Source organism: Topomyia yanbarensis, chromosome 1 (assembly GCF_030247195.1).
Source record: "Topomyia yanbarensis strain Yona2022 chromosome 1, ASM3024719v1, whole genome shotgun sequence".
Taxonomy (NCBI): domain Eukaryota; kingdom Metazoa; phylum Arthropoda; class Insecta; order Diptera; family Culicidae; genus Topomyia; species Topomyia yanbarensis.
The window spans coordinates 66659844-66675313 of NC_080670.1; the positions used below are offsets into that span (position 1 = coordinate 66659844).

Sequence of the window (15470 nt, forward strand, 5' to 3'; positions counted from 1 at the left end):
AAAGGAGGGGAGTGAACAGTAGAGGGGGGATGTAACCCCTCTCCGTAAACCATCAACTACGCCCCTGTTAAAATCCAGAAACCTTATGCGAGTCGAAAAAAAAATTGGCCGGGATTAGGTTGACGTTTTTCGGAGTGATTGCATAACCTTTCTATATGAGAAAGGCAAAAATGTGCCAAAATCCAAAAAAGTGAATCGTCGTCAAATTTTTTTTCGAGTTTGCATTAAATCTCGACGTTTCATGCACCTTGAACACATTTAGCATCAAAAATAAAAATTCTATTTTTAATTTTTCCTATAGTTTATATGAGAAATTTCTGTGTGGCCGCACTCTGAAACCCGTAATACCGGAACCAGAATTCCGATCGATCCAAAATTCAATAGCGGCCAATGGGACCTTTCATTTGAGACTAAGTTTGGGCAAATCGGTCCAGCCATCTCTGAGAAAAATGAGTGACATTATTTGACACATACGCACATACATACACACACATACACACATACACACACATACACACATACATACACACACATACAGACTTTTTCCTATCTCGACGAACTGAGTCGAATGGGATATGACACTCGGCCCTCCGGGCCGGGATTAGATTGACGTTTTTCAGAGTGATTGCATAACCTTTCTATATGAGAAAGGCAAAATGGAGCGAAATCGGTTAAGTCCCAAAAAGTCGATTTTTATAAAAAAAAATTTCGAGATAACATAAAATCTCGACGTTTCATGCATTTCAAAGATGTTTGGCATCAAAAGTACGAATTCGATTTCTGAAATTTCATGTGGTCCCCCCTTTGAAAATTTTTTTGAGTTCTGGAGTATATGGGAATTTCATATGTGACCGGACGGTTCAGTGTATATTGCAGGAATCATATAAGCGATCCGTGCGAAATTTTATAGACATCTGTGGGGATAATATAGCTATCATTTGGGACTAAGTTTGCGAAAATCGGCCCAACCATTTCCGGGAAATTGATGTGAGTTCGTTAATTTTGAAAGATGGCCGCTTTTCCCGGGCACTTCCGGAACCGTCTATGGTGGTCAATGTAGCCAACGAAAGTTTGGTTGGCCGTCGGTGATCTAGAACTGCAAATTTAAGTTGTTTGAGAGACATTTTAGCGAAATTTTTACCTTTTTTGCTTTCATCGGAGTATTGGTTTGAATCACAATTTGCTATGTGATCCCACGCCACAACCCGTAACTTCAGAACCGGAAGTCGGATCGGGATGAAATTTAATAGCCATTTACGGGGGCGCAACACCTTTCATTTGGTTGAATCGGTTTAGCCATCTCCGAGAAACCGATGTGACTGTTATTCTGAATTTGGATGCTTCCGCCGGGGCTTACAGAACCGATGAGACTTTGAATGGATGTTAGTGACCTAATACTACTAATCAATGCAGTTACCGACATTTTCCGAACTCAACGAACTGAATCGAATGGTATATGTCACTCGACCCTCCGGGCCTCCGTTAAAAAGTCGGTTTTCAGAGCAACTGCAATACCTTTCTATTGAGAAAGGCAAAAAACACCTTTAACAGCAAACGCAACATAGTATGAAATAAGGATTTGTGCCCTCCTGTACAAAGACTGGTTTTTACCAACAAATTTTCACCCTAGTGAGAAATTTTGGTTTTACCAAATTTTCCTCCTTAGGGTGAAATATAGCATAGTGCTTTCGCATAGGCCTGCTAAGCCAAGACAAGTTTCGGCTTCACTTGTGTCTCATCGGCATAAACAGAACTTCTGCTCGAACGGGACATCACGTTTGATCAGTCGTTTGATTGAAACACATAGTGTTAGTTTTAAGGGATTTGCGTCAAGCCGGCGCTAATCTATTCCGACAATGTGTTAGTGTCGGTTTCTGATGAGGCGAAGCCGAAACGCAACATAGTATGAAATAAGGTTTTGTGCCTTCCTGTACAAAGACTGGTTTTTACCAACAAATTTTCACCCTAGTGAGAAATTTTGGTTTTACCAAATTTTCCTCCTTAGGGTGAAATATAGCATAGGACCTTTAACAGGCCAACGAGGGTACCCGAGTACCCACAAATTGAAATGCTCATAACTATGGCTTACTTTAACCGTTTTGGACACTTTTAGATGTTTTGGATTCAGGAACTCGTCCACTTTGTGATTCTGTTAAATTGAACTGGATGAATGGATCTGGTTCTTGGTAATCGGGATTTTCCGGAGCAATGTTCCAGTACTAGGGAATGATTTGTAAATTTTAATAATGTCCTAGCAATATGAGTATCAAAACTCTTCAAATTGTCTCAGAAGTATGTTATTTATTGTTACGGGACCCTATGGCAATTTGAAAAATGGAATTGGAATGGAATGGCCACTCACGGCCCCACGGGAACCTGCTCCGGTATGTCCGTTCCGGGGTCAAAACACCAAATTTGTCCAAAATCACGAGATACAGCCTACTGATGCGATTCTAAGAATTTTGATACCCATATTGCTAGTATTCCATTGAAGTTCACAAATAGTATGCCAGCACTGGAATCTGCTTCCGGAAATCCGGATTCCCGGGAACCGTATGAAGTAACCCGCTTCATATTTACCAAGTCTAAAATTGGATGAGTTCCCGAATCCAAAACACCCAAAAGTGTCGAAATCGGTTGGTAATTGCCTTAGTTATTGACATTTCAGTTTTGTGGGTACCCGGGTACCCACATCGGCCTGTTACGTAATAAAAAAATTTAGAAGCCCCTCCTCACCTCCCCCTTACTATATCAACAATATTATTAACCCAAAAGCTTGACTTAGTGAAGTTCTAAGATATCACAGATCACAAAGTTTCAATTTCCAGCTCTGGATAAAACATGGGAAATTCATTGATTGAAACTTAAAAAGATACCCGGATACGGCGTCGGACACATAACGGTTAAACACGCAGCAGCAACCATCGTCAACAGGGTCCAGTGGACACGACATAATCATATGAGACCCACGGCTCGGACGCCAACCTTAGGAGAGTGCTGAAATTTTCATCTGTTATATAAGCTTAGTTGTGATAAGTGTGCCATTTCAATATACACAATAAAACATTGTCCAAATGTCTAACTGAAAAAGAAAGCCAAAGGGGCGCAAAACTGACAGAAGACTTCGCTACGGCTCTATATGTCTAGCAAACTTATTGAAAAGGTGCAAATGAGAGGCTCTTTTTGTTTACTTTCTCTTCCGCTAATAACTCAGCCGAATTTACGTTTGCTGCCGGGATCTTTGCATAATATGCTAGTCAAGATCATAGCCTTCCGACAAGCATTGGAAAATAATTGGAAGGTTTTGTAATTGCGCCGTAATAATCGAAAGAGTAAGTAAGCAAGGAGCGGTTTTAAGTTGCAACATAGGACCTTTTTGAAAAGTACGTGAGATGTAGAAACATGCCAAAAATCCAGTTTAAACTGGCGTAGAGTGGGATCAAAACACATTTTCGGCGGTTTTTATCCATCCTTAATAGTCAACCAAAAAGTACCCTCTAACCAAAATATGACTATTGATGTCTAGTTTCATTACAAGATTGCATGCATATTTAAACTCAAAATACATACATTTGGAATTTAAAGATTTGATTAAAGGTAAGGCGTTGGATTATTTTGTTCATTTGTAGGTAGTTCCTCATCTATGTCGAAGAAGCAAAATAATCATGGCTGGGGAATAAAAGTTGAGTATTTTTTTAAATCATCCACAGAATCAAGAAATGATTTCTATGGGTTCAGATAGGATTTATTTAAGGTATTGGGCAATTTTAGATTTAAGGCGATGCTTCATCAGATATGGAACCACCACATATGGTGTTTGCTGTAAAAGACTATGAAAGTAGACAGGTGAGGTAAGTGATGGGTGAGATACATAACCGGTGTGAAGTTGAATACACATTGCATTATTTTTTACTGTTCTCTGAAAGATTGTATTAAATTCAGGTTGAGGGTAGTTAGTTGAATATTTTAGATTTTGATGTACGTGTATCATTATCTCGGCATTTCTATGAGAAATACCTTTGGTTTTACAACAACTTTTCAGAAAATAATAAAAATTGAAGCTTTCATTTTAACAACCTTAAGTGTATTCTACTTCACTTCGGTCATGTCTCTGACATTACCTACTCATCTTTTTGGCGATACCCTAATGGTCACTATTCGTATATTTCACCGAATTTTTTAACTTTCCAAAAAATTCGGGTTCGAATAACCCGCAAGCTTCCCAAAAAATTCGAACCATTGTGGACATTTCGGAGCGCATGAATATTAGTTGACACAAAAAATTATAAAAACACCATTTCGTTTTCTGTATTTCAGTTATTAGAGCATATTTGATAACCCAGCTCGAAGCACATCCGTTGTAAACTTCCCGCTAATTATTCTATTTACACCTGTTTGCTCCAAGCTGCAAATAAAATTCACATTTTTTCGAAGTATTTATTGCCTTATTCGCCATAGTCTGGGTGATGCTCCAGCTTTCAGTTAGCTTATTTAATCGTCTCGTTCACTGGTTGACTCCAGAATAAATATTTTGTACATTTTTTACACGAATTTCTCTAGTTAGGAGTGTATGTATTTCGTTTCGGCTGAACTTTTAGGATATTTACAGTGTTTGTTGAACGGATCATGTTTGTGGAATCGCCAGTTTATATGTCGTCTACTTATACAATACAAAAACCATTGTTTATATACCACAACTTTTTCTAATGTACGTTTCTCGTTTTAACAAGTGAGTGAGTTACCTATTTAAAAACATAAGAGAGACGGGTAAGTTTTCAGTTCGTTTAAGGAGTTATTTTGATTAGAGAATGGGCTGGAGAACACATTTTTGCCTGTTTGAAGATATGGTGCAGATAAGAAAGATATGGATTCACAGCAGGATTCTACGTTTGCATTTGATATGAATACTGGAATTCTATCTCATTTGGGGCATTTAAGTATATAGTCTACCGACGAATCATTGCTCGACTGCTACAGGTGGTTTCAAGACAATTTACCAATTTGAAAATTTAGAACTAACGCTTCAGTGTAACACATTTTATTCGAATTTGTATTAACCGTTATGGGCTCAATAAATAATACCTTCACTGGTCGATAGGATATCTTGGTAATCGCTAAACTGAAATATCCACGTCAATGAAATTTTCAAACTTATTTGAATATTTTGGATCTATCCATTTTTCTCGATTTGCTTAAAAGGCTATACAGAAATTGCTATGCTCTCTTCAGTCAATTTCCATACAATTTTTCAACATTCGAGCAATATTTTCCTGACATTGGAAAATATTGAAAATTGGGTGAATGACATTGAACCTCCAGGAGGCACCTCGGCAGAATGCGACGGACATCATAACTCAAAATTTCCTGGACCAATCGTTCTGAAATTTTGTACATTTCTTCTTCACATCATTGTCCGGTAACTACAGGAGCTTTATACAAAATTTTAAGTACTACTACTTTTACAATAATATGTTTACCGAAAAATTAAAAATCAGACTTTTGGCTTCAAATCGCTACGAAAAATTAAAAAAAATGTAGTTACCTGTGGAATGAAGAAGAACTGTGCAAAATTTCAAAACGTATGGTTGAGCAGTTTTTTAGTTATGATGTACATCACAAAACACTCCCAAGATTCACCGTCACTTGCTCAGGTCTATCGAAAAACTTAAATGGGGGACATGCTTTTTGTTGTTTGAGATCTTTTGAAGACTTGACCCCGGACCGTTATTTTGAAACAGATCTCCGTGGAGATGTGATTGGTCATGAACGGTTCAATTGTAATCCTAGCAAATGGGACGACAAAGTTTTTGTAATTGTCTCCGAAGTTTAATTTTTGGAATTTTTGGATTTGGAACAGTAATTCCGGAACAGATTTTTAAAAGTCGTGAGAGTAAGCTGATCTCTAGAAATGGGCGTCGCAATCTAAAAATGGACTCAGACGCTTAATTCAGATTCACGGAAAACTCTTCCGGGATATTTATTTAGGGTTATCGTGTATATGAAACACATACTTTACAAGGGCAATGACATAAAATTACACTTACTGCCATTCAGAACAAACGCTATATGTGGAGTAAAATTATGTGATTTACGAAATTCAACGTCATGTAAAATTAAAATCAAACGTGAAACTAAGTCATTTTTGACACTCGTTTATGTCAGGGTCCTGAGACGTAAATTTACACGATTTTTTCTAGGTGTGTATCTATTTGTTAAAAACAAATTTTGATGTTTAGTTGTCAAGATATGAATAATTTGTTTGTGTAAAAATGGTGGTTTTTACAATTTTCAGAGATTATCTGTGAAAACTGGCAACATAAACAAATGTTGTACCAGAAACGAGCTATAGGTTGTTGAAGGAATGGTTTTTGAAGAGGTGGTTGTGGTTGTTCCAAAATTGCTCGTCACTTCTGTAGGTAGAAAGGTCGGCTGCAGGCGGTCCGCTGGTCCAAAAGGGCCGAGGGCGACCTCTCCGGTACTGCGAAGGTGCGGCAGAGGGCCCAAAGATGTTGTGGTTATGGTGAGCCTCTGTTGTGACTGTGGATTTTTCAAGTTGGTTCATCACATCTGTAAAGATAGGTTACAAGTGTTCCGCTGATCCTAAGAGCCATGGGCGAACTCTCCAATGGTATGGCAGAGCGCCCATTGATAATGTGGTTGTGGAATGCCTTTGTTAGGATGTCTGTTCTAAAAGCTGATTTAGATGCGGTAATATAAACTGGTGTACTTTAGAAAAAGAAGAAGCACTTCCTCCCGGACCGGGTCGTTAGATAGAACGTCGCTGATTGAATCTGCCGGATCATATTGTCGACGGAGGTCCTCCAGTTCTCGGCAGTAGCATAGTAGGTGTTCAACACATAATCGGGTGTTGCAAGAAGTGCTTTCCGATGTTGGTTCTCTAGAGATGGTGTGAGTAATTCTCGTATGTCCCGCCCTGAGTCGGGAGAGTATTCGTTGTTATTCCATATTGGCTCGGTCATACCAGCAGTCGGCAGATCCCTTGACCTTCTGTGTGCCCTAGGGATCTCCGCCAGTTGTTTGTGAATTGTTTTCGCCGGTTTGTATTGAATTCTTTATATATTACGATTGCTGGAATTTCGGGTTCGGGCGAGTCAGCCGTTTTGGGCTAGCTGCTCGGCATCTACGTTCCCCTTGATGCCACTGTGTCCAGGGATCCAGCACAGTGTGATCAATGGATCTTAGTGGGACTCGATAGCCTGTACGAATGGATGGGTTGATGTTCCTGAAGCGATATCCCGTACAACTGATGAGGAGTCGGTTAAGATTACAATTGGTTCGTCGGCGTCTCTTTTAGTAATTGCTACTGCGATGTCTGCTGTTTCCGCTGCGAAGACTGAACAGGAGAGTGGGATGCGGAAGAAGAGCCCGTTAAACAGTCCACTTGCATCTGCGCCGATGCCGCCTTCTGCTTTGGAACCATCTGTTGAGATTTTCAGATGTTGTTGATTTTTATTTTAATCTAAAGATTTATTTGAAACGGCTCAATGCGATAGCACAACTGAGCCCTAGGCCTTCTAATTTTTTACAATAAGTAAAAATAAAAAAATAAAATGCCAAGAATGTCGGCCTTTCAGATCTTGTTGACGCAGTTTGCTGCTGCGTGTTGATATCTTTTTCCTTGGCGGTGAAGCCGCTTGGTCATTCAGTCTACCTTCTCTCGCGTTATCGTTCCCGTCTATGTCGTCATCGGTACTGCTTTCTTGCTGTTCACGATCAGAGGTTCTTATTTGTTTCTTGTTCTTACGGGTCGCTGTCGTATATCCGTTTTCATCGGTATTTGCTTCTTTATTGGCGATGCTAGTTGTTGGTTTGGGAGCGGTTGTCGTTGTCGTTGTACCTGCATTATTGGTTAATTGGATCGTTGCTTTTGGTTTATCTGAAGGTGTCGGTGGCTGCTTGTTAGCTGTAGTAGATGAGTTTTGACTGGTTGCCTCGGCGCATGTTTTTCCGTAGTGGGCTGTATGGTTACAGAATTGGCATGTTGGGGTCTGCCCGGGATATGTGATTAGCGTTGTTTGCTTATGGGTCACGCCTTCCTTCGGTGATTTGCATTCGATAGTCATGTAAGAAGGTATTGGTTTAGTCACTCGCATCCTTGCAATACGAACGCCGTTGGGAATGCCGGTGAAAAAATTTCTCCAGGTCTCATTCGTAATAGATTCTACTTCTCTATATTGCGACATGATTTGTTTGATGTAATCTTTCTTAGTGTGCGGGGCCAAATCATGGATAGGCACGTCCACCATGTCCTTTTCCATATGCACCGGGATCTTGATTCTGGTGCTATTAAACTCGACCTCGTGTTGCATGTTGTTCTTTTCAATGAAGTTATCTGCCTGTGCTAAACTTGTAAACGTGATCAAAACACGTGATGTAGCTGAATGCACGTAACTTCAGCGAGATTAAGCTCCATTTTAACTTTAACTAATTGCTCCACTTCCTGAACTGTGGGTCTAACACGAGTTTATTAAAGTTAATCGAAATCGTGTTATCCCGTAGAACGGACACTTTTGTTTCATTTGGCAAACTCATTTCACTCCGCAGCCGGGAGAAACAATACAATATTGTTTGTGCACTGATATGATATGGACTGCTTGTGCGATAGGCACCGATCCGTTTGTAGGTAGAACTGACTGTTTCACTTGTGCGAGACGATTTTTGGAATCTGCTCAAGGCGAGATGTGAAGACAAACTGAGATGTTGTTGATATTTCCGGTCGATGAGTTTCTTTTATATTGGTTTGATGCTATTTCAGGGTTCGCCGGTTTATGTTGTGTGGGTAAGGCTGTCATCTATATTTGGGCCGGAATCGTACCAGGTGGTCTGCACGATGTACCTGGGCGATGATTGGGAGGAGTTTGTGGGAGAACTCCTGGTCGATGTTGGCTGCTCTGGAGAGAAGGTGACATTCCTCGCCAGCGGTCTAAGTGAGAACGTTTAGTGCTCGTTTAAAGACTAGCTGCTTCCCAGCGGCAGGGGAGTATTCAGTCTTCTACGAAGGCTGCTGCAGCAGGGGCACTTTGGGGGTAAACCGGATGCCAGTCGCACTACTCCTTGATACAGTAGCCCGAGGATAGAGGATAGGCTTTCAAGATTTCGGCATGTGAGTTCGGTCCCGTAAAAAAAAATTACTGTATATTAATGATTGGCCAACGCTGAGTGCCGAGTGATTTCAGAGTGCCGCAAGCAAATAGTGCGGATCAGTCGCTTTCTGCTTTCGCAACCCTTCCTGATTCTGATTCCTGATTTCTATCCAGGGTGACTCCGAGGATGATTTGCTAATCTATTCCGACAATAAGTTAGTGTTGGTTTCTGATGAGTCGAAACGCACCCATGACTTTATTAAGTTAAGATTTGTGTCCTTCACGTAAAAGAGTGGTTTCACCAAAAATGTTCACCTTAGGGAGAAAGACTCGTGTTTACCCAATTTTTCTTCTTTAGGGAGGAATATAGCATATCGAGGTTGATGTTATTTCGAAAAATAAAATTGGCCAAAATCGACTTTTAGGACTCATTACACCTTTCTGCCTTTCTCATATGCAGAAATCTGTTTAATCCATCTAGTTGTACAATTGTACCTTTCCACTTTATCCAAACTATGATTGCATGACTGGCTATGTTTAAATGTCTGTGAAATTGTTATTACGGTGGACTCCTATATACAAGTCGACTGTCTCAAACCTGATGAGCTAGTTGTCGGCGCTGGAACACTTGCAAAAGTAGAATACTTATAAAGTATATAAATACAACTGGACGATTTTTATTAATTTAGGATTTTTTGTTCTTCGGCTTTTCGGTCTTGCAAATCAGAAACGGGTGTTGTATACTGTACCAATGAAAAATGTCAAATTTGCATGCCTGATATTGGCACTTCCCATGCTATTAGAAAGCTTCAATTTGTTGTCATTTTTTGCAATGCTCTTACAACGCTTTCCAATTTTTCTTTTTAGATATGATGAACAGAAAGGAGGAATATTAAAATACCGTCTAGAGCTGTAATTAACTCCCTTCTAATGTATTGGATTGAATATTTTAATTAATACAATAGAACTTGCCGAATATAACTCTTAATAGAAGCTGCGAAAACAAAAAAGCTCACGGCATCACATTAGCATTATATTCATTTTATATTTGCTATATAGTAACAGTAAATGTATATGTAAAGCATGCTGCATTTCAGCAGTGCCTGTATCTATTTACGATGCAAATATAGAACATTGAAAATGCTAAAACGGGGTTTAATGCAACATTAGCGCATCTATAGCCAATATTGTGCAATGGCTTAATGCTTATATGATTTGGGCTATTATTGTGGGACACAAGGTACACATTTAATTTTTTCTGCCGTTTCTTAGCTTTTTCACATCACAGTAAACAATTTTTTTGCTGAGCTTTCAGTAAAAGTGACGCTCGATAGCTGAGGCCCGAAAAACATTTAACTGAAAATCGGCAAACAAAACTCACTTTATTGATATATTATTTGCTGACTACGCGACTGTTAGGAAATTGCCGCGCCGAATTGAGTGTGTAGTCTTCCAAATTTAGAGCTGAATTCATCGTGTCCCCCCAAATTTACTATGATTTTATCCATTTTTTTAAAAAGTTTAGTTCAAGTTTATGTGTTATTAAAATACATAATACTCCTGAACATAACAAATCACTGCATACTTCTATCAATTTTAATATTATCTTATGCGTTTTATTCCAAATTTCACAATAGTTGTGATCTTCAGGAACCCGTACAATTACAACAGGGATAAATTTCACAAACATACAGGAAACCGGGTTCTTTGAATATAAGCTCTTAAGGAAAGGGGGCGTCTGGTGTAGAGGGCAAAAATAATCGACTTCGTTTTTATCCGCTTAATTGTTAGTATTGAACTTCTAGATAGTCTCCTGCAATCTCGGTGGTCACGCTGAAATTCTTTTGTTTTAAGCAGCCATACGTTCCACGCGGGTATTTGCTATAACACACGCAGATTTCAATCTATCGGCAACAATTTTCGAAAAATAGATAGCGATAAAAATAAATGTAAACAATACACTCTAAACTGCTTCTACCCAGATTTTTCGATTATCATGAAGCCATTATCTGAAACTCGAACTTCTTTTCCATTTTTTGTAGTTCATCGACTAACTAGAAGTGTAAGTTTTACAAAACTTATTACATTTCTCGTATCAAACAATTTTATCGAGAGTTATCGTGTTCGCCGATAGATGTACTTTCCCAAAGTTTAAGTCAAACAAACAGTTATTTGTAAGACCCTTAAACACCATTTTCCGGATGATCCCACTAATTTCCTGAAAAAATAAGCAATTTAGGTCTTCTCTGAAAAATTTTGTCAAGTCTGCTCAACATTAGTTCTTGCGAATAATGCGGTGCAAATTTTAGTAAACACTATTCCATTATTTCGATTTCTATATTTCCTCGCGTAGATACACTGAAAAAATAAATCTGTAGATAGTACGAAAATGATCATACAATGCACAAATTTATTTGTTGTTTTCTGCAACGAAACATCTTCCTGCAATATAAATAGTTGGTTTCGTTCATTTCACGAACTGCAAAAATGGCGACTTGTTGAAAGAAAATGTTGATTATTTTACATAGTGAGTGTTCATTGCACGAAAGTTATCATCAATTATGAAGCTATTTTTTTATGTAACGAAATGCTTCGTTATTTCACTAAATTTTTGTACATAGTAAGAGTATTTTTGAGAAAGGCGATTAACCGAGATATCACACCGTATCAACCAGTTACTTTAGGCGTTCACCCATGTTGTGTGAATTATTTGGATTTAATATCGAACTCACTCCAATTTGCTGTTAGTTTGAATATATCATCTAACTGACAACAAGTTGGTGTCAGTTACTAACGAGTGGAACACAAAACATTCAAATCCAACCTCTTTAGGTTAGGTTTTGTACCTTAAGCGCAAATTGGTGCAAGTACAATTTTAATTTTCGTTAGTCGATCGATCTCATTTTCGTTCATAATGTAACTGATTTTTATTCAAAAGTATTAGTAAACTTAATCGTTCTTGAAATGAAACAAATTAAGGTTTAGTAATCTAATTCATTCTAAGCAAATTATTATAAAAAGTACATTTCTGCGTTATATACAACATGAGGAACTTTTACCGCCCAATCATCTAATAGCGTGGGGACAATTAATATATTGTCTTCGAATTAATAAATTTTCGTGCAGACTGAAATACTATACTAACTTAAACCTATTTTCAATTTGAACATTTCTCTACTTAAGTTAAAGTCAAAATGATGAAAAACGCTATTGAAGAGCTGACAGCAAACATCTACAAGGACAACGACAAATGATTCCAAATCAACAACCAGTATCCCCAATAAAGAGTAAATGCCAATGAAGACGGATTTACAACAGCACCCCGTAAGAACAAGAAACAATAAAGATCATCTGACCGTGAACTGCAAGAAATCAGTACCGATCACGACATGGATGTGAACGATAACGCAAGAGAAGGTAGACCCTCTACCCGCAAACTGCGACAGATAATGCAACTAATGCTTCACCGTCAAGGAAGAGGATCTCAACACGCAGCAGTGAACTACGTCAACAAGATCTGTCAAAAAAAATTTTAATGCTTGTTTTATTTAAGGTTATTGTAAAAACGTTAAAAGATCTATGGCTCAGTAATGCTTCCGCAAAGAACCTTTCCAGAGAAACAGATTAAAAATAAATTTTAGCTCATGAATGTTCAATATCCTGCTGTGCATACTTTTCATTGTCATCGCCATACAACTTTCTGTAACAATGTCAATATATTCTGTATAGTTTTGTAATTTTTTTATAGAATAGAAAAGTTTTTGGCTTGCGAGACCTCCGGATAGTCGACGTCATAATCCGAAAGCTCAGGAATCGTTCAAATAAAAATATGTATTTATCAATGTGGATTTTTAATTTACTCTAGCGTTCATTACCTCCTGCATTTCAGTTTAGAGAAAAAGAAAGAAGTAAGTTCAACTTGTAGGTAATTCACAATGCAAAGTAAGTATTCGTATATGCAATTTTACCTGTAGCAGTCAAAAACATGCTTCGAAGAAACTAAAGCAATAGGCACTCTAGACTTAGTTAAAACAAAATTGAAAGATGCTGAAATTTTCAAACCATTATGGAAGAAAACAGCTGCCCATTGTATACCATTATCTACTAGAAATAAAAATTGGCTACTTATTTGAACTTGTATACACCCTACGCAAAGAATAAATCCCTAGTCTATTTTTACTGTGTTTTATTGTTTGATCTCAACTTCCTACTATATTCACCGTGGAAGACATTTTGCGCTTTCTGGATATAATGGCTTCCTAAGCAGCCAAAACCTGTCGGCTGTACTTCGTGATATGCAGTATATAAACGATATGGAACATTTTTGTTGAACCGACCAACTGTTGACGGGTATTCTCTACAAAATTATTACGTCTTATCCATCAAGTGAAACTCTAGTAAACGAAAATCCAGCGTAATATGCTCTCTTTGTGACGTACGAGTACATTCTGACACCAAAGCGAAACAATAGCATTAAACCTTGTTCCACCGCTTTTACGACGGGAAATAATTGATTTTCCTTCACTATCAAATGAATGTAGCACAGCAACACTCGCGCAATTTTATAAATTCAACTAGCAAACGACAACGAGTTTATGCGGTACAGACGGGAGCAACTTACTGAATCCGTTAGTAAAATCGAGACTCTACTGTACAAAGATGCTAAACTAGAACTACTTATAACTCTACACACAACTTTCCGGTCCCGGTAGCGTATCGGTGATAATGTGCTGTCGGTTTCGAGGTTTTGACAGCGTCGTCCCCGCATTAGTGGAGGATGAGGGCGACGGTACATTATTAAAGTCCATCAGATCAGTGGCAAACTCCGATCCGGAATACCGGTACTCCGGGTTGCCGCTACCGTTTGCCTGAGGCCTGCTACAACTGACACTATTGCTACTAATACCAGATTGTTGGTTATTACTACTGGTATGGCTTAAATTATTTCTATATTCGATATGATTGGCGGCTGAATTATTTTTAATCTCATTCGATATGTTTAGCAGTCTATAGTCAAGATTTTTCTCATAGTCCGACCGGTCGGCTGGATCAGTGGGTGAGCTTTTGTAACTGTAAGGATCTGCCAGAGGTGGAGAGGCATGATTGTATGATAGTGTGGAGTAGCCATACGGTTCCTCGTAATCCAATAGATCACCACCGGAAGTGTAGCTTGTGGAATACTGCGGTAGACCAGTGGTGGTAGAAGGTGGAGGTTTACTCTGGAGATGATGTGGTTGTTGCTGCTGCTGCAGTAAACTGTACGTGTTGGACGTATCATTCCGTTTTAATGTGCTTTGCCGACTAGAAGGTGTCGATTTTTGGTCGTAGCATTGTGTGGCATAAATTGTGCTTTGTTTTGCTCCCACAATACCGCCACCTCCGCCCATTCCGGTGCTGCACAATGCATCCGGTCTTATTCCCACCGGGGAGCCCATCTTCTGAATGTCCTTTATCGATTGCATACTGGTTGAGCCTTGGGTTTTCTGTGCGCTCAGTATGTCTGGCTGTTTTTCGACGCCCTGTTTCAGTGTGTAGGCAACCACGTACTTCTGCTGACCCATACCCATCTCTAGTGGTGTGGTCACAGTGATATCCATGCCTGCTGGGGAGAAAACGAGAAGGTGGTTAGTTCAATTGTGCAATGTTTGAAATTTCACGTAAAATACCCCTCACTACACCGACAAACTCACCTATATGCTTCTCCTTACCGTCACACAAACCAGTGCCGTGACCATCGCGCTTTCTCCGTATGGCCAACACCACTACCAGCAGGACGGCGATGCCAATCGTGAATAGTGCTCCAGTTAGTAGTGCAGCAAGTGGTAGAATTGAAAATCCATCGGTTCCGTCTGCAAAATAGAAGAAGAAAACAAACACTGTTGTTAGAGAGCTGCAACTGATATTTAATGAGCTTACGTTTATTTATGAGCTCTGTAATTACATGGAACATTAAAGCATTAGACTTTAGAGTAATAAACATTCGATGGAAACTATCAATGTGATGCACGGTTTCAACATGTTTAATTATTGCTCAGTTCCCAGCCACACTTTAACTTTGGTGAAAATCGGCAATCTGTTCAGAGACGATTTTTTTGGAGCATGAATATTGAAATGAAAAAAAATTGGTTGAGTCGATCATTGTACAAAACAATTCATGTGGATTGTAGTACAGTTCTGCTAGTAACTGGATGTTTGATCTTTGACATCAACAACAACAGCGGTTTTTATTTTTAAAGTACAAAGTCAAAGTCTTTTATAAACTAACAGGGAGTATCTTATAGAATATGTCTTCACGTGATTGCAATAAATTATTTTAAAATAGTTCATACCACCATGAGAGGGGTGGGGGAAGAGGTGAGAACCGCA

The 15470-nt window shown here is 38.9% G+C and overlaps 1 protein-coding gene across 2 annotated transcripts in view; it reads right to left on the minus strand.

Annotated features, from left to right (window-relative positions):
• Window positions 1-4283: 4283 nt before the first annotated feature.
• Window positions 4284-15470, minus strand: part of LOC131677846 (serine-rich adhesin for platelets) — a 694115-nt gene continuing 682928 nt past the window's right edge. Inside the window, exons 16-17 of one of the 2 annotated variants that reach the window (XM_058957912.1) lie at window positions 14795-14953; window positions 4284-14703 (exon numbers count right to left, since the gene is read on the minus strand). In XM_058957912.1, the coding sequence (XP_058813895.1) occupies window positions 13790-14703; window positions 14795-14953 (1073 nt within the window). In that variant the 3' untranslated portion in view covers window positions 4284-13789. Of the gene's footprint in view, window positions 14707-14794; window positions 14954-15470 lie in introns of both variants that reach the window. The other variant, XM_058957911.1, reaches the window with a different exon arrangement.